This window comes from Sphaerulina musiva, assembly GCF_000320565.1.
Source record: "Sphaerulina musiva SO2202 unplaced genomic scaffold SEPMUscaffold_8, whole genome shotgun sequence".
NCBI classification, from domain to species: domain Eukaryota; kingdom Fungi; phylum Ascomycota; class Dothideomycetes; order Mycosphaerellales; family Mycosphaerellaceae; genus Sphaerulina; species Sphaerulina musiva.
The window spans coordinates 1,510,240-1,532,779 of NW_016017390.1; the positions used below are offsets into that span (position 1 = coordinate 1,510,240).

General features: G+C 51.3%; 7 protein-coding genes across 7 annotated transcripts; 3 read left to right on the plus strand and 4 right to left on the minus strand.

The window, feature by feature from the left end:
* Positions 1-2,684: 2,684 nt before the first annotated feature.
* SEPMUDRAFT_165426 (uncharacterized protein) lies at positions 2,685-4,614 on the plus strand (the record flags this gene model as incomplete). Its single annotated transcript, XM_016908173.1, has 3 exons — positions 2,685-3,683; positions 3,744-4,097; positions 4,162-4,614. 3 exons carry the CDS (start codon positions 2,685-2,687, stop codon positions 4,612-4,614), a joined length of 1,806 nt encoding a protein of 601 aa, XP_016758952.1.
* A 970-nt stretch (positions 4,615-5,584) lies between these two features.
* On the minus strand, positions 5,585-6,452 carry SEPMUDRAFT_150807 (DUF846-domain-containing protein). The gene is made up of 3 exons (XM_016906409.1): positions 6,335-6,452; positions 5,895-6,236; positions 5,585-5,809 (listed from the first exon to the last, which is right to left on the minus strand). Exons 1-3 carry the CDS (start codon positions 6,423-6,425, stop codon positions 5,652-5,654), a joined length of 591 nt encoding a protein of 196 aa, XP_016758953.1. The 5' UTR covers positions 6,426-6,452; the 3' UTR covers positions 5,585-5,651.
* A 397-nt stretch (positions 6,453-6,849) lies between these two features.
* On the minus strand, positions 6,850-7,878 carry SEPMUDRAFT_70330 (short chain alcohol dehydrogenase; the record flags this gene model as incomplete). The annotated part of the gene is made up of 3 exons (XM_016909901.1): positions 6,850-7,431; positions 7,485-7,557; positions 7,608-7,878. The coding sequence occupies 3 exons, from the start codon at positions 7,876-7,878 to the stop codon at positions 6,960-6,962; spliced, it is 816 nt and encodes a 271-aa protein (XP_016758954.1). The 3' UTR covers positions 6,850-6,959.
* Positions 7,879-8,861: 983 nt separating this feature from the next.
* Positions 8,862-10,197, plus strand: SEPMUDRAFT_135096 (acyl-CoA dehydrogenase family member 11; the record flags this gene model as incomplete). Its single annotated transcript, XM_016902680.1, has 2 exons — positions 8,862-8,960; positions 9,048-10,197. 2 exons carry the CDS (start codon positions 8,862-8,864, stop codon positions 10,104-10,106), a joined length of 1,158 nt encoding a protein of 385 aa, XP_016758955.1. The 3' UTR covers positions 10,107-10,197.
* Positions 10,198-10,427: 230 nt separating this feature from the next.
* On the minus strand, positions 10,428-12,491 carry SEPMUDRAFT_143451 (FAD-linked oxidase-like protein; the record flags this gene model as incomplete). The annotated part of the gene is made up of 5 exons (XM_016903044.1): positions 10,428-10,734; positions 10,873-11,007; positions 11,078-11,507; positions 11,559-12,192; positions 12,261-12,491. The coding sequence occupies 5 exons, from the start codon at positions 12,489-12,491 to the stop codon at positions 10,428-10,430; spliced, it is 1,737 nt and encodes a 578-aa protein (XP_016758956.1).
* Positions 12,492-15,869: 3,378 nt separating this feature from the next.
* SEPMUDRAFT_135097 (DNA glycosylase) lies at positions 15,870-18,668 on the plus strand (the record flags this gene model as incomplete). Its single annotated transcript, XM_016902681.1, has 3 exons — positions 15,870-16,546; positions 16,609-16,768; positions 17,345-18,668. The coding sequence occupies 3 exons, from the start codon at positions 15,870-15,872 to the stop codon at positions 18,656-18,658; spliced, it is 2,151 nt and encodes a 716-aa protein (XP_016758957.1). The 3' UTR covers positions 18,659-18,668.
* A 2,214-nt stretch (positions 18,669-20,882) lies between these two features.
* SEPMUDRAFT_70339 (uncharacterized protein) lies at positions 20,883-22,098 on the minus strand. Its single transcript, XM_016909902.1, has 3 exons — positions 21,917-22,098; positions 21,381-21,850; positions 20,883-21,315 (listed from the first exon to the last, which is right to left on the minus strand). Exons 1-3 carry the CDS (start codon positions 21,993-21,995, stop codon positions 21,238-21,240), a joined length of 627 nt encoding a protein of 208 aa, XP_016758958.1. The 5' UTR covers positions 21,996-22,098; the 3' UTR covers positions 20,883-21,237.
* Positions 22,099-22,540: the final 442 nt, after the last annotated feature.

Consider the following 22,540-nt stretch of genomic DNA (forward strand, 5'->3'; position numbering starts at 1 on the left):
ATACAAATACATACGCGAATATACATGTCCTCTGGGCTTCAAGACTTGGCTTTGACCTCTTGACACACCTGGAGCGCCGTCCCTTACCCGACTTCACTTTGTCCTTCCAGCCCCCTCCATGACCTGCCAGCCACCATCTTTTATCTAATCGTAGGTGAATACAACACCATGGGCAGATACAGCTCGTACAATGGATGGCACTGAATAGTCTGATCTAGAACCATCTACTGTTTGCTGATACTTCTCGCGCAGTGGCTCACGCAATAGACGCGTCTGCATACTGTACAGGTCCATATGTCCATATTCCAATTGAGATGATGGGCACGGTGCACAAGAGGGTATAAATGTGTAGGTGCTCGAGGAAAGGTGCAGCGATTGCAGCGACTGCGATACATGTAGTCCTACCGCACTCTCTGGAACATCAGATAATAATCTGCGCGTTCTGTAGCCTGCCTGATATGGTGTCCAAGTCCAGGTGATGCACGCTGTTGATTCATCACTCCCTACCTTACATGTTCTGGAGGCTAACAAGCGTCACAGGCTGCGGGTGACCGCGCAGTTGTAGCGGAATCCGTATCGTACAGTACATACCCGTGAACGACAAGACTTGTGGTGCTGACGAGGAAGCTACCTGCCGATACCTACGTCTTGTACTACTGTATACTGCGCTCGAGATGCGCTTCGACGCATGACGAGACGAGGCGACGCTCAGTGGGAGGGAGCATGGCTCGCTCGGCAGTGCATTGGACCCTCCTGATAGTCACAGCACCTGGTGGTTATGTGCGCACCTTCCACACCACAAGACACGTCGCACCTGCCTGGCCTGCTTCCTTTTTGCCCCGTACTGTACTATACTCGTCCATGTACATGTCCCGCTCGCTCGCTGCTTTGCACTCATGCTCCCACGACGGTCCTCTCGCAATGGAGCTCACTCTCTCACATGAGGTGAAGTGTGTCGGTCTGGTGATGCCGCATGCACGCACTCGTCACTTGCCAAGCGGACCCCAGCCACCATCACACCATCGCACTCGCTCCCTAAATGAAAAATTTCTCTTCCTCCTCCACCATCATTCGAACACCAACATTCGCACACCAACATTCGCACACCGCCCACCGCACACCAACTGCCACACTCAGACAGCACACATCACCACCACAACATGACAGCCCCGCTAACCCAGGCCCTGGCCTTTCAGAGTCGCCTTACCGACACAGTCACTGGTGGCCCGATCACGGACAAGACGACGCTCGTGGCCTTGCACCAGCCAGCCCCCTTCTCACTCACCGACAGCCTGTGCAGAAAGGCGTGTCCATCCAAGCAATGCCGTATGGTGATCGCCGGCGAGTCCTTCCCACCGTCACAGTTCCACTCGAAGACTGCGCATCCCTATGATTGCACGGTGACTTTTTGCGAGCTAGTAAGTGCCTCCACTCCCGTCTTGGTCGCAAGAATACTGACCCCACCAGCTCACCGCGCCCCGCCTCATGGTGGAATTCGTTTGGCCAGACCTTGCCAACCTGACCATGGCCGTCAAAGTTCGCCTGACCGACACAAATACCCGCTTGATTGAGAAGGTGGTTCGAGACGACTCTGTCGCGGACGAACTGATTGTCAGCACTGGCATGACCAGTGCATTGACATCGCACCCTCTCTCGAGCGAAGGTCTCAACCGCGCCTCCAAGCGGATCGACAGCATGGGACCTGATGGCGCGCGGCTCCTGGAAGTAGTGAGAACCCTCTTCGCAGGCCAAGCACCTGACACCGAAGGTGACACCGACTTTGTTGCCGCACGACTACCTTTGTTTGCGACCACTTCACCTCCCAAGACCTCCATTGGAGTGCGCTTTCGGCAAACTTTGGCGAACGAACCGGGCATATCACAAACCCTACCTTTCGTCATTGGTCCACACAAGCTGCTGTCACTTTCGAGGCCGGACTACTATCACAACTTCCCCCTGACCGTAGACAGGGGCCCTCAGGAGACGATGTCCCGAGGACCACACCCGATGACGCCGCAATCAAGTGGAAACACGTTCAATAGCATTCAAGACATGCAAGTGCAGCTGTTCGAGACTGCTCGTGTCTCGCATGTGGAGGCCAAACTAGGAGTGGCCCAGTGGGCGAAAGTCGAGCACGATGTCATACCGTACGTTGAACCATATCCTTCCCATTGAAACGATGCTAACATATCGTGCATTTCAGATTCCAGCTCGGCCCTCTTGTGATCATGGCGGTCATGTTCAAGAATCACACCCCACTCAGAGGCCCGAATGGAGTGGAAGTTCCTTTCCGCTTGCCCGAGAGTATGGTTGTGGAAATGAACTCGGACTCGGCTGGTATTGCTTGCACCGCTAAGCTCTGCGCTCCAATGCCAATCCTCGAAGGCTTCGATGCCCTCTTCTCCGTTTCGTACCCGTCGAAAGAGCTCCGGGCCATTGCTCAGGACATCCATACCGTGAATTTACGCTCGATCTTGATGAGCTTCGCCGCGCAAGTCTCGGAGTTCACACTCCGTAGCCAACTGGGTACCGCCACGTCGCTTACAGCAGAAGATGTGAAGTCCTGGCTGCCACTCCTGATTAACCAGTCGCCTACGCTCGAGACGGTCGACCTCGCTACGAAGCGAGCCGAGGACTTCACAGGGGAGATCAACCACCAACAAATTCAGGAGGCATGGGATATGATGATGAGCTGGAGACACTGGAACCCAGAGCAGCTTGCCGCCCTACACAGTGTTCGCAGTGCAGTCGGTTCAGTCGTGCTCATTACTGGCCCCGCCGGAACTGGCAAGACGCTGGTCCAACAGATCATCGCCGCCTTCTTCTTCCTCGTCGGTTTTCACGTGCTGGTTCTCGCACCCGCGAACAGCAATGTGGCTGATTTTGTTGCAAAGCTGCACCAAAACTTTCCTGACGGCAACGTCCAGGCGCTGCGCATTCTCCCCACCTCAGCTGAGATCAAACTGAAAGATGTTGCTGGACAAACAGAATCGCAAGCACCCTCCTCCACTCAAGACATCCCTGTAGCAGATGCCCATGTCTTCGAGTTTGAAATGGTGCGTGCTCAGATCCAAGCTGCAGGCGAGAAATATGACAATGGGCGTGACGCTAGTCTTGGAGCCCAGGTTCTTAAGACAGCGCGCAACAAGTCCTTGATAGGCAAACACCTCGCAATGCTGTACACGGGACCCAGAAAAGAAAAGGTTGATATGTGGAAAAAGTTGCTTGAATACATCGAGCAGTGCGAGCGTGATGACTTCGACTGGAACGACAAAATCGCAGTGGACCACTACGACCAGTGCTACCGGGCATGCAAGAAGTATTACATTGCTCGTCACAGATTCCTGGTAACGACTACGGGCAACGTGTACAATTCGGACATTCAGGATTTCTGGGCCCAAGATCTGTACAATGTGCCATGCCAAGGGGTGATTGTCATTGTCGATGAGGCCTGCAAGGACAATGAAATTGACACCCTCGGCGCTCTGATGTGCCGAGGATTTCGCCACAAGGTTGTTGGCTTGGTCATGGTAGGAGACAACCGACAGCTCAAGCCTACCGACACGGCTTCCCGAGGGCAGGTGATCTTCAGCCCCTTTCCGCAGCGCAAGAGCCTGCCTTTACTCTCACGTCTGAAAGATGAGGGCCATCCTTGTGTGGAAATGCTCGAGCAGCATAGAATGGTAAGTTGACTACATTTCAATCTGCACAAGGTGCCAACGTAAGCTAATTGCGCTTTGCAGAGTGCGAGCATCGCAGAGTGGCCATTTGCCAATTTCTACCCGCCAGGAATGCGCAGCTCAGCAAGCACCTATCGACTCCTCCGCGAAAAGCAGCCTGGTCTACAACAATGCCTGACCAAGGCACTTGGTGAAGATCCATGCCGCCTCGCAACCATGTATAATCCACAAGAACAGGATACCTATCTCCGCACCCACTACATTGAGCTGAACGGCACACGATTGAAGCGTAACCTGTCGACGGTGGTTCGAGAGCACATTGTGGCGTTCTTCAATCACATTTTCCCGGCCTTCCAGGCCTACTATCGAAGCAATCTCCACGAAAATGTCACGATTATCGTGGCATACAAAGAGGCTGTGAGTACCGATCTCTTCGACCTCTGGCATTGAATCAGATCAATTTGCTAACGCTTGCATATAGCGATACTCCTGGCAGCAGGCCATCAAGCACATGATGAAGAGGTTCGGCGCGCCAATGAGCCACCTCCCCAAAGTCATCACGATCGATTCCAGCCAAGGCACCGAGGCACCCGTGACGATCATCGACTGCTCCGTCCAGCAATTCCTGCGAGACGCCGACATTGGTTTCGTCGACGATGACTGCCGCATCAATGTGGCTATGACTCGTGCGCAAGACGTTCGCTGGGTCCTCGGCGGTTCGTGCAGTGCAGGCAAGCGCTCCCCACGTCAGAAGAAGTTGCCAGCCTACGTGAGGTATCGCGACTATACCTCACGCAGGGATTCTCTCACGATTCTCAACAATGATGTGCTGCCTGGTGGTGATGGTAACGCCTGGCTGGAGAAGTTGGAGCGCAGAGTCGTTGCGCTCGACAGGACCTTTGCCGATGACAAGGCTCGCCGTGTTGGTCATTGAAGACATGATGGTCACTAAGAATGGAAGCAAACACTGAAGGCCCAACAATACGAATGAAGGAAAGAAGAAACACATGGCGGTTAACTGGCTGGAAGCGAAACATGGCGTAGAACTCGACGGCCTCGTCGCGGCTTGGTGTCAGAGCATGAGGGGCTCTACATACAGCAGGTAGCCTATCGACCACGGTCTTTAACTACCGCCTTGACAGATAGAAAGTTGCACTATGCACAAAAATGAAAGATGAAAACGACCAGAAAATGAATGCAGTAGAAAAGAATACCCTTTGGTGTCCATTGCACTTACCTACTGTTTGACAGTGATGATGATGATGATTGATGCCATCGCCCTTCCATGGTTTTCCTTTCCTTCCTTTTTTCTTATTCAGAACCTCATTTTTACTCCCCACCTCATGCCCAATCAATACCACATACATATTACTAGTATACTCACTCACTGCTCGAGAGAGAAAAGAATTTGCCTTTGCCATGTCATACAATACCATGTCTCCTATGCTGTTCTATCTATTTATCCCGTCTAGAAAACACACAACTTCCTTCTCCACCCCGCCCGAATATAAAAAAACGCCCTTTGTGTGACTATGATTGATCCTACTACTTCCCACGATCAGATTAGTGATGATGATGAACCAGTAACATTGGAAATAAGGTAGATAGGTAGATACAATCACTCACTCATGACTGCCACTACACGGCACTGCACGGCACGGCACTGCAAATATCTCATGTTGTGGGTAGGGACTTTTTTTGCTGGGCGGGGCGAGGTCGGAAAGGCTCCAGGACTATGTTTATCAATCTGGGGGGTTCTTTGAAAAGGGTAGCCTTTTAGCATGCGTGCGTGCGTGCGTGCGTGGGAGATGAAATCATCACACCACCCACGGCTGTGTGGTGACTGGAAGACGAAGAGTGAGTGAGTGAGTGGTTGCCGGACGGGCGGGCGAGGCAAAAGGAATCTGGAATCTTTTTTTCTTCTTTGCCATGAGTAATATGTGAAAGATCATATCTGCTTCTCTTTTTTTTCTATCCCCGATTGAACAATCGCGAAAACATTGCGCCTCCCACATTCCTCGCCAATGAACCCGTGAAGAGGCCTCTTTCCACAAGTCCGCTTGCCTGACTAAACTTGTCACATCTCGAGAATGCCAGAGTATTCGTAATCGTGAGCACCATCGCAATAGCTGTCCGCATGTCAGTTTTACTCTTTTGTTCCTCTTACGACAACCTTCCCCTCCTCCTCCCCATCACCACCAAGCAAGCACTCACCAACAAGCGTCAACCACACAAACATAAACTTCACCAACGCGACCACCGCGAGAGCAACCCACAGCGCCGGCTGAGCATACAACGCCAACCAAAAGAATCTCTTATCCGTCGCGTTTACAATTTTCCCTCCCGGTTCATTCGCCTGCGGAGCACTCTCAAAGACCCAATGCGAGTCTCCCGATTGTCCATTGACTTCATTCCACCATCGCAAGCCGACGAGCCGTCTTCCGGCGATATTTTTCAAATAGTAGAAATCCATTGCGAGCAGGATGATGGTGATGATGAAGATCATGACGAAGTTGGAGGTGAAGAGCATGCCGAGGAGGTAGACGAGGAGACTGGCTGTGGAGGAGTGGAATGGGAGGTTGCGGTCTAGCGTTAGTTTACAGGTGGTATGGGAGAAAAGAGAGAGAGAGAGAGGGAGGGAGGGATTGGCGTACCGATTCGGAAGGAGAGGAAGGTCAAGAGGGTGATGGGGTGTGCACTCAGTCGCCAGTTGAGCTGGCCGGGAGTAGGATTGATGTCGGCCATGGCTGGAAGTGTACGCGCGATGCGCTGGGTGTTGGGCTTGTCGACTGGTATAGACACAGACGGAATGTTCACGATAGTGCGGCACGTTGGTGAGAGGACGCGTTTCGTGAAGTCTCCAGTCAGTGCAGGGGTCTTCGGTGCGAGCCGCGCCTAGCTCGAATTGAGATACGCTGCGTCGCTGCAAAATCAAATACATGTATCATACATGTATATAATAAATGATAATGGATCTCTATCGTCGCTATGATCTATCTCTCCACTACTGTGCAATGTTATCATCCATCTTCGGTCTACACCAGGTTGGAATAGAACAGAGCCATAATACGGAGCCTCCTGCTGCAGGAGTCGTTTGGTAGTCAGCGTTGTGTATGAGGTCTACATGTGTGATCTATTTACGAAGACAAACGGACTTGCTCGTCGAAAGCTCGCTTCTATTAATCTCAGAACCTCACCAAGTACCTGTCGCCCCTGATCTTGGAAGCAGAAAGTTGACACGTTTGCAATTCATCCGGAGCTTTGAAATGGTGCAGTCGTCTACTTCGTCTTCGTAGCACCACCATCGATAGTAATGTCCTCGGCAGTGACAAACCCAGCGTTGACCAGGTATTCCACAGCATCCGCAATGTCTTTTGGCCGTCCAGCACGATTCGCCAAATGATCTGCCACGTCCTTTTCCTCATTCAGCTCAGACCATTGCGTACCCTTCTCATCACCCTCTTTGCACTCGTGGGCAACCTTGATTCGGCCTGGAGCCACAAGGTTTACTCGGATACCGAACGGCTTGAAACTGGCTGCCATGCTGTGAGTCAACCCTAATAGTCCAGCTTTCGTCGAGGCGTAGCCTTCCTGATTCGCATCGCTTTGAAAGGCGCGGAAAGATCCGATGTGGACAATGCAAGGTCCAGCCTCGCTGGTGTTCCAGTCTTGTAACCTTGCCTCATTCTTCATGTATGGTAGACATGCTTGTGAGACCACGAATGGAGCTGTCAAGTTGGTGTCGATGTATCTGTCAACTGGTCAGACTGGAAGGCTTGCGAGCGCGCAAAACCAGGCACGTACGCTTGCCACTGTGGAATTGTCTCCTTGTTGAGCATGGTCTGATTGTCTTTCCATTTCGGATTTGCAATGCCCCCTGTCCAGTTCATCAGCGTGTGCATCAAGTCTGACAAGGAGAGCACCGACCATTGTTCACGAGCACATCGATCCGGCCTCCCAGAAACTTGGCAGCTTCGTCGATTGCTTTCTGGATATCGTCGACGTTGCGTAGATCGCAAATCCTGAATCCCAACAGCTTGTCATCTGAATACTTTTGAAGGTGGTTCTTGACGGCATGTGTGAGCTCTTCTTGGTCGATATCCAGCACAAAGACCTTGTAGCCTTTCTCGAGAAAGCGTCTAACCAGGGATCGGCCAATACCTCGGGCGCCTCCCGATATAATTGCGGTTTTCAGCATGATTTGGATGTTCTCAACCTAGAACTTGCTGGTATTTGCTGACTGCATGTACCTTGCACATCGATGGTGGGAACATGAGGTGTAGCACTTCAGGAAGTTCCATCCAGTTGGTTATTACGCACGTCATAATGATCCGTCAAGCGTGCCACGCGAGGGGAGGTTGAATGGCAGGTGCCAGACATTACATACATGTACCTTACACGTGCATATAGCTGATAACCTTCCAAGGTTCTCAAGCGAGGTTTTGATGTTTGATATTCACACTGAGTGCCTGTAAACCTCGTTACCGATCACATCAACACATTACGGTCTGATAGAGTATGGTCTCTAGACGCTGAGAAACGCCATATCAGAAGCAGTGTCCATCCGACGCGAATCTCCTTCGTTAGTAGGCATTTTCTCTTCCTCTCTACAGGTTCTCATTGCATGCTGCAAGGGTTTGAGGTCCCAGTCTTCGTCTTGACAACGTTCGTCTCTTGTACGCTGGTGCTAGCACTTCTCGTGAGTCTCATCAGAGTCGCAACTTGTGAAAGGAATCTCCAGCCTTGTGAGCGTCCTGATGGGCGGCGGGCAAGTCCGCAGGAAAATGGACGCGCATACCGAACACGCCCAGGTCAGAAAGATCGGCTTGAGATGATTCAAAAGGGCAAGAAACTTTATGCGTCCGGTGCTTGCGGCCTATTCCCACGCGAGTCGCGAAACAAGATTGAGGACAAAGCTGCATCACCCGAGGCCCAAATAGTTGTTGCGACGAAATGGCAATATTGTTTTAGTATGGTACAAAGTGCTGATGGAGAGGGGTGACGCACAGGAGATGGTCCAGTTCGGGACGGAAAAGCTGTCGTCGCTCGGGAGACCCACTTTTTTGGCGCGCTGTGAGTGAAGGACCTCGGTCCAAGGCTCTCCCATCACAGAGATCTACCTCGTCTCAAAACCCCAGCTCGAGTCTTACAATGTAGTTTCGATACGGCATCGCCAGCAACATGGCGGGTCCCATTAGACAACCCATCAATCTGGACAATCTGTCCAAATATATCGATCAACACGCTCCGGAGATCAAGACTCCCCTGGACGTGAAGCAGGTAGCTCCACCCGGGACATCACTTACCTACCTACTACTACTTCTCACAGCAGCCAGGCCAACGCTGACACCACTCTTCACCACCTAGTTCGGCTATGGCCAGTCCAACCCAACCTACCTCCTCACCGACTCTACCAACTCCAAATATGTCATGCGAAAGAAGCCCCCGGGCAAGCTCCTCTCCAAAACCGCCCACCAAGTCGACCGAGAATACCGCATCATAGCAGCATTACAGCACACCGACGTTCCCGTCCCCAAAGCCATCTGCCTCTGCGAAGATGACAGCATCGTGGGCACACCCTTCTACATCATGGGCTTCCTCAACGGCCGCATCTTCGCCGATCCCGCCTTCCCCGACGTATCCGCCGCCGACCGCAACGCCATGTGGAAGAGCGCAGTGACGACTCTCGCCAAATTCCACAGCGTCCCGCCAGCTCGCGTGCACATGGAAAACTTTGGAAAACACAACAACTTCTACAATCGCCAGCTCAAAACCTTTGCTACCTTGAGTGTCGCGCAAGCACAAGCCACCGATCTCGATACGGGCGAACCCGTGGGTCCCATACCGCACTACGACGAGATGGTGGCCTTTTTTGGAAACCCCCGGACACAACCGCACGATCGGAGTACATTTGTGCATGGGGATTACAAGATTGACAATCTCGTCTTTCACCCCACGGAACCGTACGTGATAGGAATTTTGGACTGGGAAATGGCAACGATTGGACATCCGTTATCCGACGTGGCGAATTTGACGACGCCGTGGGTGTCGGCGTCGAGTTCGCTGGCGGAAGCGGCAGGGAAAGCGAATCAGGCGTTTCGAGAGGGTGTGACGCCGGGGCTGCCGAGCAAGGCGGACGTGTTGCGGTGGTATCATGAAGTGGTGAGCTGGGAATTCTCACAGCAGGAAGTGACGTGGGGTGATGCGTTTGGGTTGTATCGCGGAGCAATTATTTGTCAGGGCATTGCGGCGAGATATGCGGTACGGCAGGCGAGTAGCCCTAATGCGAGAGAGTATGGAGTGCAGATGCGGCCGATGGGCAACATGGCGTGGAATGCGGTGCAGAAGTTTGGAGAGCAGGCCAAGGAGGAGGAACAACAACAACAAAAACAGCAGCAGCAGAAACAGCACAGGGCGAAGTTGTAGATGCTTTTCTTCTTCTTCTTTTGCGAGCTTGGTATTCACAATGTACATCTTTCGGGGCGGCACTGTTGCCCCCCTTCCTCTTGAGTATCGCGACGGATTTCTTTTTCTCCATGACTACTCTCTCGCGTTGATCAAGAACAACCCAGGTATCGTATGAAGCCAAGAAGAAGAAGGAGATTCGATATCAGTACATGCACTCAGAAATATCGCACACAGACCTTGTATCAAGCCTCCTACGAAAAAAAACAAGGAAAAAACCACACAACCATCTACCATCTACCAACTGGTACCAGAAGAAGCACAAACCCACCCCCAATTAATTTAAAAGGGCACCTTGTAGTCCTCCGCATTCATCTGTTTCGGCCACACTCCATTCTTCCCCGGACTCAAAATCCCCTTGGGATCCAACGCCTCCTTGATCTTCTCATTCAATCGCAACTGCGCATGATCATTCCAGCTATACGTCTTTGCAATTTGATCCATGACAGCTAAATGGGTGCGATATTCGCCCCAGCCTCTCGCGACAGCGTCGTCGATCAAGGTCTTGATGAGCCAGTGTGCGCGACGTCTGCTCTCGGGATCTTTGCGGTTGAAGACGATGCAGACAATGTGGTGCATTTCACGCATACTAATCGAAACCATTTCCCTTCTCGTCAGTGATTATACGAGGTGGTGTTTGGGAAGCTCAGGTACTGTAGGTAGGTACCTCAGGTACTACATGTAGCTGTGTGGTTAGGGGAGGGGGGGGAGGAAGATTCTGCCTTACCCGATGACGAAAGTCCCGATAAAGTCGAAGCCGGCTTCTTCGCAGCGTCTGCGGGTGACTTCGTATTGGGCCACAGCGTCGTCGCCAGAGACTTTGGCGATGGGGCTGAAGAATAGGTGGGCTCCGTTGGGTAGCCTGGTCAAGATTTGTTAGCAATCCAAAAGTAACAAGGCATATATATATATATGCTGTGGGATCACTTTACCAGTCTACCCATTTGAGCTCGGTTGTAGTCGGAACTCCTTGGAGCGTGAGGTGTCGTGTTTGGAGGACAAGATTGTCCGGCATATCTTCTGGCTCGTAATACTTCGCACCCTCGATCGAAAGAAAAGACTGTTTGATGACGCTGAGCATGACTTGCCGCACTGGCTCGGGGCCATACACGGCACCATAGAAGTTCCATCTGCCAAGATTGAGCTTCTTCGCGATTGCATCCATCTCGTCGTCTGTGAGTAGTTCATCCGACTCTTTGTAAGCCTTTCTATTGCCCATGACTGCTGCGTCAAGAAGAATGTGTCGGATGGATGGAACGTTCTGTAGCACCATCCCTACGCGCAACGGTCTGATGATCTCGACTGCCTTGTGTAAGTCGGAGTCTTTTGGAAAGGTGATCAAGTAGGATTGGTAACCACCAGCTACACAAAAAGGTCAGCAGAGTCCACATGCACCAGGTCGTGGCCACTCACGATTCACCATCAACCAAATTCCCATCTTTACGACTATGCCCAGCGACGATTGCGTGAATATGCCATCGTTGTATTGGCCAAAACCATAATTGAACAGACCAAACGTCTCGTTCCAGGCTTGGTCTTCCGGTCTTGCATTCGGGTCCGCCTTGGGGTTTGGTAGTCCTCCCATTCCACTTCGCCAGAGACTGCCATCAGGCAAAACAACCTCCATACCACAGTGCATCATCCAGTGGTCTCCATAAGGAGTGTATCCAACTCCTCTTTCGACAGTATTGCCTATCACCGAGCCTCCACCAAGATCTGGCGTATCGATCCACAGCTTGTCTCGCAAGTTCTTTTCGACGAGGTAATTATGGAGATCCAAGAAGGTGACGCCCGGCTCCAAAACGGCATATGCACCGTCTTCATTCACTTCGAGAACTTTGTTCATGTTTCGCCCCATATCTAAGCCAATGCTGCCAGGAACCCTTGGTGCTGCACCACCATAGCCCACATTCCTACCAATGCTAAATGGCCACACTGGGATTTCGAATTCATTGCAGAGTTTCATGATTGCTTGCACTTCACCAACATTGCGGGGAGCGACTACAGCACTGCTCACGAAGTACTCCTTCTCTGTAATGTGGTACATCTGTCGAGGAATTAGCGAATGGGTCCATAAAGCACTAAAGGCTACAAGAATGGAGATTGCCGACATACATCATGTGCCTTGCTCGGATCCAAGTAGTCTTCTTGTTGGAGCTCAGCATCAGAGGAGACCACAGTGGCATTCTCTGTTCCCACAATGCCCGCGATGGAGCTCATGAAGTCGTTGAATTTCTCGAGACTGGTGTTCGGTGGCAATGTCAGTGGCGCGGTGTTAGTCCCGCCTCCAACAGGTGCCCGAAAGGCGATGGGCGCTTCGCCCTGTAGCTCGTCAATCTGCTTCATTGTCGATGAAGATGCGTGTAATGAGAGGGGGCTTTTCGCTTTTCCAGCTGGAGGGAGATTCACAGTCAAACGCAAGTGCCCTCGTGGGGATCAGATAGATGCTGTCAGCAACAGGAGGCTGTGATGAAGAGTTGCTTTTTCACAGCGAGATGCTGATCTACCTACGATCTTATTATACCACTACCAGCATGAGGCTGAGGTTGTTTCCCCGCATGCTGGCCATTGCCGAGCGCATCTTCTACTGTACAGACTCAGCTCCCAGACCACATGATCCCTGCCTGAGGTGTCCGAATACGTGGTGATCGTGGTCCATAGCAGGTAGCGGTGCGGACAGCTCTCGGCAAATCAGCTCGATGAAGGCTTGTAAGTACTGGGCTAGTTGGAATTTTCTTGCAGCATTTGAGTCTGGAGAGAGTTTCCCAGGCGAAGGCTTGGGCGCAGCACGATACCGTCGATACGACAATCGCAAATAGTGGTATCAGGTCCCGTACGTGCTTGCGCCGCCATGTTCACGAGGATCATGGGGGGCTTCGTCTGCAGATGACTGGCAAACGCGGCAAACATCCGCCAAGGCCAGGAATGACTCCACAGTCATTGGGAGGCCGGTGCTTCGCGTGATCAATAGGTAGAAGCCTAGGACCAGGAGGTAGGAAGTAATCCTTTTTCAGCTTTTCGTCAGAACTCCCAGACGCATCTCCAGAGTCTACTCCAGTCCCCACGCCGCGGGGATGCGGGGTGCAGACCGTGCAGTAGCAAGCACGGGAACTGTGCCCTGCCCTGCATGTGTCGTGAAGGTATTGTTGGAGATACCTATGTAGCAACCACATCTGGTGGCTGCAGAAGGCGGCCGTACCTCCAACCACTACCTGATCTCGGTCACGGTGGGTGTATACCGTACATGTACTGTACACCTCATGTCGGGTAATGATGAAAGGCCAACGCGGTCTCCACTAGCGTGACACTGACGCGAGGTCCCCGCCAAGAAGACGCGACTTTCGCAGGCATTGCTGAACAGGCTGACACCAACACCACTCCTGCTCTCATCATCACTCACGCTGTCACCAGAGCCAGACTGCAGAGCAATCATCCCCGTCCGACTCCCAGCTCGAGCACTCGGCATCTACTTCTCGTCTGCTTGCCGGACTATACATCGGCCTCTACCGCCCTCACAAACCATGTCTGCCTTCATCACCTTCCACACCACGACCATGAACCCCGCGAAGGCAATGCCAATGTAGGACGTCACTATACGCGAAGCCCTGTACGCTGTACGGAACAAAGACGTCGAGGCCAATTGGTCGGGAATGTGATTCAGCCGATCAGGGACACTCTATGAGAATGCAGTATATCGTGCTTCCGGCTGTGGTGCAATACAGGAGGAACTCGGGTGCCTGGCCGTCCAGCGCCAGGAAGTACAGCGACTTAATAGCAGTGTGGGTGACGCCTTGTAGAGGACCAGAGGTATGCGGGAGACCAACCAGGGTTCAATATCAGCAGTCTAGGGTCTTTGCTGGAGCAGACAATGCCAACGCAAAGCACTTCCATGACTCAAAAGTCTATGTTGCGGTACCGCACCGTTCTTGCCACTTGGGAGACCTCTCTTCGAGGGTTTTGATCTTGCCTGCTGCGAGCGCGATCAAATCAGGTGCTGATACAGAGAATGCAGCGTAAAGCATCAGCATGGCACTTCCACCCGTGCACTACCGAAAGCCCTAGGCATTGTGTCGCGGATTGCCACCAACCATTGTCACCAAGGTGAACAAGCAAAGCCTACCTAGTTATCAACAACAGCTTGGTGCGACGAAAGATGCATTCCTATCCCCCGTAGCACTTCACCGCGAACATGTCTCAACCGAGGCATAACAGAAGCACCACCGTCACCCACACACCAGGATCAATTGGTACTTCACAGTGCCCCATTACAGTCGCCACTGCCGATATCTCAGCACAGTACACTGGGTACAGTATTGCCGAAGCATAAAGTATGTCGGTATGTCCAGCCGGGGGGCAAAACCAAAATGCTGGAACCATACATCTGCTTGAAAATTCAGAGATTCTGCCCCTAGTCGGAAGGTGGTATGCGCAAAGGAACGTGAGTAAAAACGAGGTATGTGAGTACGCAGCTCAGCGGTCCTGCATTTCTCAAAGATGATCCAATTCCCACGAACGGGCCAGCACCGATCGAGTCTTCAATTGCCATGAGCTGGTCGTGTCGGCCTAATAATCCTCGCTTTGTCTGGCCATGCTTCTCGACTGTGTTTCTGATCATATCCACTTCTCCCTCCACAATATTGTCAGGTCGCTCTCTGTACGATGAATTTTTGCTTCTGTGCACCTCGAAAACCGGGCTACATATGCTGGCGGTGTTCGGTTACATGTTTGAATCATGATCTCATAGCTGTTGTTAAGAAGCATATATAGGTGGCCTTGAAATTAGGCGATTTGAAGACTGACACCGAAGATGATGCAGACCTATCTGCGGTGACCACTGTTGTATAGTCCAGAACTCTGCGTATAAGCCGAATCAGTTTATAACAGCACAAGCGAACACCTACGGCTTATAGCTTCAACTATAAGGACCCACATTTAAGCCAGAAGCTATAAGGAACAAGCGAACGCCCTCTTATAAACCCATGGTCTGACAGCCATCCACTAGCGTCCGCAAATATTGAGCCAATCGCCGCTGCTGCTGCAGTGCCGCCGCCCTTGCCAAGACACTCTCCGCCACGACACAGGAGGTCCCACGCGGAAGTCTCTGCCGCGAGGGTCCCGTCTTGAACCACCACCTGCATCGAACAGCCAGACAGACACCACATGTAACTTCGCGTACAATACTCGGACCTCTCCATTCTACGGACTATGAGGCGGGATGATTGGGATTGCGCCAATGTGACCACACAAATCGAAGGTGGTCGGTCTGTGATCACCCCGTTACAAGCCGTTCGCTGGCGACCAGCAATGTCTCACAAAACGCGGTTCTCGAATCTAACCATCGGAAGATTCTAATCATTCTAGCCAGACGTCGTTGCCCATCTCGACCGCTGCCACGGTAGTGACAAACAGCCACTAGAACTCTTACACCCTTTCCGATACATGTATGGAACAACGTGGCGAGGTCGGCGGCTCGTTACTAGCCAGCACTTAGGAGGTACCATCAGATTGGCATTCTGCCATGTGGCAGCTATGTCTGGAAACTCTTGTTGCCTGGCCGTTGAAGCACGATACTTGCCACGAATACAATCTCTGTAGCCACACCCAACCTTCAGAGTCTGATAGCGTAGGTTTCGAAGTATTTAAGCTGACTAGTAGCACGCATGAATCGTCCTCTCACACCATTCCTCTCGTCTCATCTCAAGCAAAACGTACATACCACTCATCATGAAGTACATCAACATCTTGTCTCTGGCGACTCTAATCACAGTGTCATCTGCACGCCCGGGGCGGCTTTTGCAATACTCTGAGAATACCACATCAACAGCTAGCGACATCACATCTCCAGGGCCAGACTTCAACTTTTCACAACAAACTACCAACGACTCATTCATAAGGTGCGCTTCGCATCCCACAGAAGCGCAACGTCAACTACTGGACGTCTTCTCGGAATCACAGCAAGAGACGACTAGAGTTCTGAACCACGTCGTAAACGTTTACGTCCACATTGTGGCATCTCAAGCCAAGCGATCACAATACAACAACGCCATGATCCAAGATCAACTCACGATCATGAACGACGCATTCGCCTCAACTGGTTTCTCGTTCGAACTTGTAGGCTTCGACATCACGGTACAAGAAGTCTGGGCCAAAGCGGCTGCTGGATCTACCGATGAACTCACCATGAAGAAAGCTCTTCGCCAAGGCAACTACCAGGCACTGAATCTTTACTTCTTGTCTGACCTTGGAAACGGAGTGCTTGGATTCGCATACTTTCCCACTACGAATGTGTCTGATCAGACGAAGACACTAGACGGCGCCGTCCTCCTTGCCGACTCTCTGCCCGGAGGAAGTGCAACTAATTATGATATGGGATTGACAGCAGTCCACGAAGTCGGACATTGGTAAGTTTGAACGCACTCGAGATCGCAGTTGAAGAAGCAGCTATTGATTCACGTTGTGACAGGTTCGGCTTGTACCACGTCTTCGAAGGAGTCGCTTGCGGTGACGCACAGGGTGATCGAGTTGGCGATACTCCGAGACAATTGACAGCAACTTATGGATGTCCCGCATTCAAGGATACCTGTCCGGGTATCAAGGGAGTGGACAGTTTTAACAACTATATGGTAAGAAGGGCTTTCTTTTTCCGGCTGCGCTGCAGCGGCGAGTTTTGCTGCGACAGGTTCTAATATTGTGCCCAGGATTACTCGTATGATGCTTGTCAATTCAAATTTTCGTCTGGCCAAGGGCGAAGGATGAGGACGTTGTTCAATTCGCTGCGAGGAGCAGTATAGATTACGGCATTTGCATGTTCGGCGCTGGGACAGAGAGGCATAGATGGAAAGAGAACGTAAGGTACCTACAGGATGTAGTAATGATTAATGAGTGGTATGACTTCAATGTTTGTACGCCCGTGCGACGATAGGTACCTTAAGGATAGATGTAATGAACAGATTTCGAGAATTTCTTTGCGGCTTTATTCACAACCGTCTCAGTACCTCACTTAGCCTAGAGATTCCGTCTTACCATGCTGTCGACTGTACTACTAGTAGGAACTGTAGTAGTACAAATCCGACGGGGCTGAGCGCAGCCTACCACCAATGAGAGAGTTCGCTTGGCAAAGCTTAACAGCAACGCCACGCGCGACTCCTTGTCGTTCGCGTCTTCCTCGCGAAACACTTTACACCACCGTCCATTTCCAGTATCACAAGGGACATCTTGGTACGATGGGTGCCCTTAACTTGGCCGAATGGCAGAGACTGCCAGTCTCCCTCTCCGAACTCTGCATCAACACGACACTCCGCTGTGGTCAATCTTTCCGCTGGCGCAAGAATGACCTGGGAGTCTGGTCCATCGCTCTGCACAATCGGATACTGTCTCTACACCAAGACAAAGACTATCTGTACTATCGCTCAATACCGCCCTCTCTAACCAAGATCAAGCTAGAAGCACCACCCACGCCCCCATCATCGAAACCTCCAAGCCTGCCAGAAGAGGGCGACATGGACGACGATACCCTGGACTTAGTACGCCACTATCTCAACCTGTCGCCGAACTCAATAGAACTATACAAGCAATGGTCTGCCAACGATGCCAACTTTGCTCGGCGGGCTCCAGCTTTCACAGGCATCAGAATCCTTCAACAGGATGCCTGGGAAGCTCTGGTTGGCTTCATCTGCTCCTCGAACAACAACATCAGCCGAATATCCCAAATGGTGCATAAACTCTGCACGAACTACGGACCCTACCTCGGAACCTTGGACGAGGAAGCATACCATGACTTCCCTTCTCCAAACGCTCTCGCCGTTCCAGGTGTGGAACAAACCCTTCGAAATCTAGGCTTTGGCTATAGAGCAAAATACATCGCAACCACAGCCAGACTCGTCTCAGAGAAAGAAGATCCCAACTGGTTAGACTCTCTCCGAAATCCGGCGTCGCCATCATACCTGAACAGCAACATCAAATCCCCGTTACTGTCCGGAGAAGAAGAAGATAATGGCTACGACGTCGACCCCGGAGGTCGACCAGGGTACCGAGCCGCTCACGAATCTCTCCTCACCCTACAAGGCGTTGGACCCAAAGTCGCAGATTGCGTCTGCCTCATGGGTTTAGGCTGGGGGGAGGCTGTACCCGTGGATACCCACGTCTGGCAAATCGCACAGCGAGATTATAAGTTCGGCAAAGGCAAACACGCGAGTTTGACGAAAGTGACTTATGATGCTATCGGAGCAAAGTTCAGATCTTTGTGGGGGAGAGAAGCGGGTTGGGCACAGTCGATATTGTTCACGGCGAACCTGAAGGCTTTTAGCGAGAGGGTTGTCGCGAAGAAGGAGGAGGTGGTGGTAGCGATGGATCTTAAAAAGGAAGATGGCACGGAGGATGGAGAGGGAGAGGTTGTGAGTGTGAAGAAGGAACGGGTGCTCAAGCGGGAGTATGTTGATGATGAAGAGAGCACGGTGCTGGAAGTGAAACACGAAAAGAATACGAGATCGAAAAGGAAGAAGAGGAAGAATTGAACCATCCGACAATTGCTGCAGTCGCACATCGGATCTTTAATTCAACTCTCCTCCACAGGCTCTTGAAGATGCTTCCAATCTATAATGTCCGCCACACTCTCCAGTGATACCTTAGTAGCAACCACCCGGTGATGAGGCAACGAGTCGCATGCACGACTTTAGTGCATCGCTAAACTCGTCTGACAAGTCCACCCGCTAGCGTTTATGGAAGCGACCCAATCGATATGAGTGCAGAACTTGTTGCCTTGTTGAATCAGTGAACGATTAAAATTACATGTTTGATCGAGGCGTGCGGGCTGCCTTTGAGTGAAAATTTAAAAAATATAGCCGGCTGGCTTGGGGATTAGGTAGGTAATGTACCTTAGGTACCTAGGTAGGGTAGCTTCGAAGCTATACGTACCTTATAGCTACCTTAGTAGACACGACCTGAGCAAGTGAAAGCGCGCGCTCTCTCTCTCCGCTGCAATGATTCCGACTCTTACCTACTGCAGTAGATAACATTACACAAGATTGACATTGCTGCGTGAGCTTCCGAGGACAGACTGGTCCTGTCTTTCATCCCTTGTGGACTTGGCGTCCATTATTTCATTCAGGTACCTAAGGTACATACCTACCTCTTATATATCTTGTGACTGAATGCAGTCAGAACATACCTTATCCTAGCAATGTGGCCCGAGGAAGAAAGATCTGACGTGTCGCTGCTGGTTCGCATAGGTAGGGGAGGTCAGGGGTGATAGTGGTTGATCATCTTTGGGCATTGCTACGGAGGGTACATAGAGTATCTGTATCTGTATCACTTGTGTCGAATGATTATACGGGTAGGCGTGCTGCGCCGACCACCGGCAACTCAGCTCATTCAGCACGATATGCTCTCGTTACGGTGAAATGCGTGCCTACGCGATATAAATGACTCGTGAGACGTGTTGTATTCTACGTTCATGATGCGCGTTGTTATGTAAAAGTGAAGACACGCTAGAAGATACCTTATACTTCTACGGGGGCGGGCAGGAGCTCCCTAGGTAGTTTACCGCCCAGGTGCTGTGCCGCAACCGCAGCATGTAAGGCTGGCTTCGACAACCTCAGGTATGGACATCTTGCGCGGGGTTATTGGAAAGGTTGGGAGTTGATCTCGATGCATGTACGAGCGTAGCGGAGGGCGTTGACCTCGTCGAATACTTCGTCGAAGCGTCGCAGGTCAATCATCTCTATCGTTGTTTTCTTTGGCTTGCTGTACGGTTCATGAGGTGAAACGAGTGGTCCCTCCTCCTGAAATGTATTAAAGAAGAAGATCTCTCGTCATGTGCGGTTCATATTCGCAGAGTAGCTTCCATATCAAAAGGCCGATAGAGGGTGTATTTCTGCCACCAAGTCAATTGCCCGAATCATTGCAAAATTGATTACTGAGCACTGTGACTCCGCCATTCTTCGATCTGAATTTCGTATTCCAGTGCGTGTGGCCAAAGATCCAATGTGTGACGTTCTCGGCTCCAGTCCAGGTGCTCATTTGCTGAAGAGTGTGGCTCGAGAAACATTGACTGACTGCGTTGTTTGTATGGAGAGGGTGGCAGGTATTTTCAAAAGCTAGCGCATAATGAGTGACTACTATGACTCTCCGACGACGAGTAGATTCCTCTGCGATCGAGGCGATGGAAGTTTTCAGCCATGTTGAATCGCGTTAATGTTCCTCATTATGCTCTCTGACCGTCCTGTTTGTGATGTGTTGAAAATCGTTAGTTAACTTGGTATAGTCCGGCGCAATATGAGACTGAAGCGTGCAGGCCAATACCGTAGTGTCGGATCCGGAGAGATCTAGCCTGGTGCGATTCAAAAGTGGAGTTTCCTATTCATTGCTTTCATCTTGAACCCAAATTTGCGCGATATTGAGACCTTCCTCGCCAGAGGTCCCGTAGAATTCATGATTGCCGGCAATCAGCAGTACCATATCGAATTGTGCACATTGTTTCACTAGGAAAGCTCGGTAGGCTTCTTGGTCGCAGAAACGGCCGATATCTCCAGCGAGGATTAGAATTGGTGCGACTCTTGTGATTTCGAAGTCGTACTTGACGCGTTCCAGATGGAGGTCTGACATGTATTGCAGCGATGATATTCGCGTCGCGTCATCGTGGCTAGACCGACCATCGTACGCTTGAAAGGGATACATGTGCTGCGCAGAAAGAGTTTGTAGACTTGTTCTGTGGAGGTGAAGGTAAGTCAGAAGTGGAGGTGGAAGTCAAGTACATGTAGCGAAGACATATACGTAAGCACTTCGGACCTTGCTCCTCACTGTCAATGTACATAGAGAGTACGTAAGTAGGTAGGTAGTGTCAGAACGAACTTCTCCGAGCGTTCTTTGTAGCAAGAGATGTCTCCGTGAACAGCAAAGTCGCGATGCCCTATCTCCGTGCTGCTCTCTGTTCCAGTCGGACTATGCGGATGAGTCAAGGCAATGAGGTCTAGGCAGGTCAATAGGTCACTAGAATGGACTGAGCCATCCATCAAGACTAGACGTCGAAGTTGAAAGGAACAACAGAGACTCTCCAAAAATATCATAGCTTTGACTTCCTCATCCCTGGCAATAGTCATACAACGTTCTTAGCGAGCCATTTCTCCCAGTCGTCCTTAGTGAAACTCGACGAGATGCTGTTATCCGGATATCCCTATAACACAGCTGTCAGTCTACTGATGATATCGCCACGGGGAGAAAAAAAAGGCATCGACATACATTGAACATTACTGTCGGCGTAACGTGAACACCTTGCAGACGTTGCGCTTTGACCAGAAGCTTGATATCATTCGTGACTGCATTGCCGCCATTCAAGCCGCCGTCTTTATCTGGCTTGTCTGAAATTTCGAGGCGACTATAAATGTCCTTCTCGTTCAAACCAACAGACGCAGCAAGCTTCGCCAGTCGCTTATAAGTGTCATTGCGAGTTTCGTTGACGACATTGGCATCGAAGTACTCAGTCTGCTTGGCGAACAAAGCTTTACTGAAGTCCCAGAATTTGTCGGGATTGGTTTGGAGAACTGCTACGCCTGCTTCGTGGACCAGCGTGGACGAAGGGTGCCAGGGCTGAATCTGTTGCCGGAAGATGACTTGTAACTTGTCTGGGTACTGACTCTTGAGGATGGGGAAGACTTCGGCATAGACTGTATCGAATTGCTTCTTGGAAAACGGGCAGACGTAGTCGAGAACTGCGTTCGCTCTGATTAGCGATGTTATGGGACGTTCTCGACACAAAATCGATGTATGCCACCTACACAGCTCCAACGTGTGGAGAGTTGCTGGCGAGGATGTCGCCGCAAATTTCTGACCAGCAAACTTGGGTGCGAGCGCCATGATTGTGTGAGTCTAGATGGAAATAGGCTGATTTCTTGTGCAATGGCGAGATGAAGAGTCGCTGTCGATAGTGTCGTTATGTAGGTATCGTATGTATAGGTATGTACCTACCTACATTCAACCATCTTGAAGCCAAATTGCATCATACCATAGATCTTGGCGGTTGGTTCCGCGACAGATCCGGGTAACGGGTCCCGGCAACAGGTGATGTGTGGGGCGCATTCGTTCTGAGGTCCCACGCACTCATTACTAAGCAGTTGGCGTGCATGCCATGACTGAACGAGTGCATATTGGAGTTTACGAGTGCATTGCAGCCTCAGGCAGGAGGATCCGGGATGCCTTGGCAGGCAACGAGCGCGCGTCACCTGTACACGCGTGCACCTGCCGCGACTCAGTGGACGCTGTGGATCCTCAGCGCGTCCTCCCAGACGCGTCGTGCACTCCATCTCGCCACCATCATTCGCAATTCCCTACTTACGAACACTCCGACCATTTCTCCATCTCTTCGCCACCCATTTTTCTTATCGCCATGAACGCAGCCTCAA